The 4322-nt window shown below is 44.4% G+C and overlaps 1 protein-coding gene across 1 annotated transcript; it reads right to left on the reverse strand.

Annotated features, from left to right (window-relative positions):
* Positions 1–591: 591 nt before the first annotated feature.
* On the reverse strand, positions 592–2119 carry LOC131229527 (transcription factor RAX3-like). Its single transcript, XM_058225516.1, has 3 exons — positions 1897–2119; positions 1665–1794; positions 592–1578 (listed from the first exon to the last, which is right to left on the reverse strand). Exons 1-3 carry the CDS (start codon positions 2030–2032, stop codon positions 810–812), a joined length of 1035 nt encoding a protein of 344 aa, XP_058081499.1. The 5' UTR covers positions 2033–2119; the 3' UTR covers positions 592–809.
* Positions 2120–4322: the final 2203 nt, after the last annotated feature.

Below are 4322 nucleotides of genomic sequence, written 5' to 3' on the forward strand. Positions count from 1 at the left end.
GTATTTAACTACCATTTAAAGTCCTATATCTACCAAACTCATTTTTCAAAAGTAAACGGCAACCCGTCCATGTCGATGGGGATCCAATTTCCTGATCTTTCTCATATAACTGCTAAGAGATGTGAATGCGCAGATGTACTTTAACAGCTCTTAGTCTTCTATGAGAGCTCGAGAAAACATTAAAAGAATTAATGCAGCCATTTTCAGATGCCCTTCTTGCTAGAGTTTAGCAATGTGTTACCAAAATGTCAAAGTACCTTTTATACTCTGGTGCCTTGGGCTTGCAGGAACCTTTATGACGAAGAAAAATCAACCCCACCCAAGTAATAAAATACCACTTTCTTGGAATTGAGATTTAGTTGAAATGCCCTCTGACACTATTGATCTTTATCCATCCATCACAGGGGCCACACCCAAAACCAGTCATTCAAACCCCATGAAAATCAACCCATGTATGCTGACAAAAAAGGCCTACAAGTACTGGCAGTGATTATCGAGTTTTAGGGTCCTAAGATTCCTCCTATTCATGCTTAGTCTACTGATATCAAGATTGAGAAATTCAAGCTAAGAATTAGAAAAAATAAAAATAAAAAAATGCAAGGAAATGAGATGAAAAGAAGAATAAGACCAATCCAACATGTTCAAATTACTCACTCTAGAAATAAAACAAATCCGAGGGCGTGAAACGAAATCGAATGGGTGAAGGGAACAAATCTCCGAGTGAGCTTATTAGCAGGTTTTTTTTTTTTAGACTATCCGACCCGGATTTCAGTAATGGTACAAATTTACACCATCCATGTACAGTGCAGTTATCGGGCGGCAAAGTACCTTGAGTCATCGGCCGTGGTGCAGTCATGGAGCATGCTTTGTTGGTAGCCCTCATGGTTGGAGAATGGTGGAGGGCACACCGAAGTGCTCGTGTCACCCCAACTGGTGGTCTCACCTGAACAAGTTCCATTGCAGTCATCTACCATGTTCACTCCATAGAAGCAATCAAAGCCTTCTAATTTATGTGGCCCACTGCCATAAACCAGCTCATCGAGTTGGAGGGGAATTCCATTTAGACCCTCTGACGATGCGTGCATGCCCGGGTCGTTGATGTTGTGTTGGGTGCTAAATAACAAAGAACAAGCATCAGCGTAGGAATGCGCAGACGTCGAAGAGGATACCAAATTGATGGAATTTTCATAGAGATGTTGGCCAGCGGTGATATCGAGTGGGCACTGGAAATTTCCCAAATCACAATTGGGTTGCTGATGATCATTTGAAAACCTTCCCCCAAGCTTAATCAGAAGCTTCCTGATGGCTGAGTGATCATTGGTATGTGGATCTTGGTTAGGGTATGGCAATGGAGCAGGGACAGGCGGGTCCGGCCAATATGGCGTTTGGCTGGCGGTTTCGGCAGCAGCCATGAAATTCACATTCCCATTCTTCAGCTCTTGCTTTACTCCACAAGCTCTCCGCGCCTGCTGTTCTTTCCGCTGCTTGCCCAATAGCTTCTTCTTCAACCTTGTGTTCCAGTAGTTCTTTACATCATTATCTGTGCGGCCCGGTAACTGCGCTGCAATGATAGACCACCTGATCACAAGAATTAAACCACATTAGCTGATTATCAGAAGTTTAAGAAAAAACCATGTAAAAACACATTACAGATAGATAATTGCCTGCTTCCGATGCTTATGTAGAGGTTACAAATGATGTTGTCTTCTTCTTCGGAGAATCCACCGTGCTTGATGTTCGGACGGAGGTAGTTCAACCATCGGAGCCGGCAGCTTTTTCCACATCGTTTAAGACCTTAAACATACAAAGGCCCACATACTGTAAATCAGATGGATTGAATACGGATACATGGAATGAAAGTGATCAGATAGGAAGAGAATGGTATGATTTATATACCGATCTTCTGCGGGAGTGTGATCCAGTTGCCTCCGGTGCCATGTTGTTCGATGTAAGCCTTGAGCTTGGCATCTTCTTCTGGTGCCCATGGCCCTTTCTTCACGTTGGCTTTGTCACAGCAAGGAGCTCTTCCCATGGCTTCTTTGAGGTTCGGCTTCTGTCCCTCTCTGTCTTCCTACTTTCTCTTTTGGGGCGGCGTTATTATATGTATATATATATATGAGAGAGAGAGAGAGAGAGAGAGAGAGAGAGAGAGAGAGAGAGACTATTTTTCTCTCGTCGGCTGGCGTTATTTTATGTGTGAGAGAGAGAGAGAGAGAGAGAGAGAGAGAGAGAGATTGGAACAGGTAGAAATGTGGAAAAAAGGGACATGGTCGTTTGAACAATCAAATCTCTAACATATTTAAAGGAGCAATTATAAGATCCATAAGTCGACGGTACGACAGACTAGAGTTTTCATTTTTTAACAAGTGGAAGCCCAGTCTCCAGCAATCCAGACCATTGGTTTTCCTTAATCAACCCAGAATAGAGAAACCTATCTGTGAGGACAATCGTAACCTCTCGGTTTGCACTTTGAAATAGAAGGTCAAGATTCGATATTCTACTAAAATGTCCATAGATCAGTTGCTAGGATCTCCTAATTGGGACGATTTTTAGCAAATATAGTCCATAAATGGTGGGCCATACCAAACCAACGGTCTGGATCATCTAACCATCGACACCACTTGCACAAAGCTAAAAACCCAAGTATAGTTCTAATCATCCTTATGCTGACGACATGAACTTTCTTAGTATAAAAATCTATAGGAGCCGGTGCTCAGGAGTCGGGATTAGCTACTGTTCTTATAAAATAGACAAGTGATCAGATACAGAGGCTGTATCATAAGTCATGATACAGCCATTGTTTTCCCACAAACATGTCACATGTGTGGAATATCCAGTCCATCAAAACTGTGGGCAACACGATGATGATCACGTTATGAAAATCAGACCAATCCAATGAACAGCCAATGGTATAACTCGGCATACTGTATGGCCCACCCAATGAATGGATAGTCTTGATTTTCATACAATGCAATAACTATGGTGTGTCCCACTTTTTGCATGGATTAGATATTCTATACACATGACATTTTAGTGGAAAATTATTTATGTATCATAACGTATGATACAAACGCTGTATCCGAGCATTTCTATATAAAATATACAAGACTGGGTGTTTTTCTCATTGTCTTCCTCAGGCTAGAATCTCTATGTGCATCAGCAAGTGGGCCCATGCTCCATGTTTCCATTTCTAACGGACGCGGATTGCCAGCGAAAGCCTTTCTCAGGAACTTCCTAGCAGGGGAAGGTAGGTGGGGTCTGTTGCTTACGAAATCTGGGTGACTCTCCACTCGGATATCTGAACTCCGAGTCGCTTTAGAGCCCTGAAACTACACAACAATGGTAAGCAAAGGAGACCCTGGCTTAAACAGGGGACCCTCCGATGCCTAAGTCAGGTCAATGGAATCAGGGTCTAAGTTGGGTTGTAGAGGGAGAGTGGAAGACGTTGCGTACCTATTTCCTCCCCGCAAGATGCTATTTATACCCCCTCACCTGAGATGGGCGTATCCGCATAACTCGGAGTATTCTGAGGGATTTACCATGTCCCGCGGAAGATCAGGCTATCTTATCGTTGTGCAGTCGTGCGGAAGTGGGCGGTTAAGTAACCGTCACCAGTCATGTGATAGTGGGACCCTTCACAGCCTTCTTCATTAGCGGATCCTGGTCCGAGTCCTTAACCGAGTACCTAGGCCGCAGATGACTCCAAACCGACACCTTCAACCTCGAAGCATTCCAGGATTCCGCTCTGACCTTGGATTATCATCCTTCGCCTATACAACCCAGTGCTTAGTTTTACGCCTTGAACCGACTCTGACTTATCTCAGACCTCGGCTCTAATGTATCTCTGGTCTTCCCATAACAGAAGCCCCCTACTCTCCGAGTTCAGACATGGACTCAGAGAGTAAGTATATCCGAAAGATCAGTGGTTTCCCTCGTTACACCCCCGACACGTGCGGTTGTAATTATGGTTTTTATATCCAAAAATATACGTCCTCGGGGTTTCCCATCTGCGGGTTATCCTCAAATGGACGCGTGGCGACGGTTGGGATCTCGAATCGTCATAGAACCTATGAGGGCCTGCCACGTAAGCCATGAAAGACGGTTGAGTGATGTTTCCACTACTCAGAGCTCATCGCCGGATGCCAGAGGCACGCTGCCTGGCAGTGCCTGGGCCAGTGACATTCGGTCACGTGTGTTCCGAAGTCGGCCCATGATGGTTCGGCTGCGCTCATCATATCTCGCCATTAATGTGAGAATCCTCTGCTGGCTATAAAAACTTCAATGCTCGGACGCGTTTCTCATTTTTGCATTTTGAATCCGTG

Source organism: Magnolia sinica, chromosome 16 (assembly GCF_029962835.1).
Source record: "Magnolia sinica isolate HGM2019 chromosome 16, MsV1, whole genome shotgun sequence".
Taxonomy (NCBI): Eukaryota; Viridiplantae; Streptophyta; class Magnoliopsida; order Magnoliales; family Magnoliaceae; genus Magnolia; species Magnolia sinica.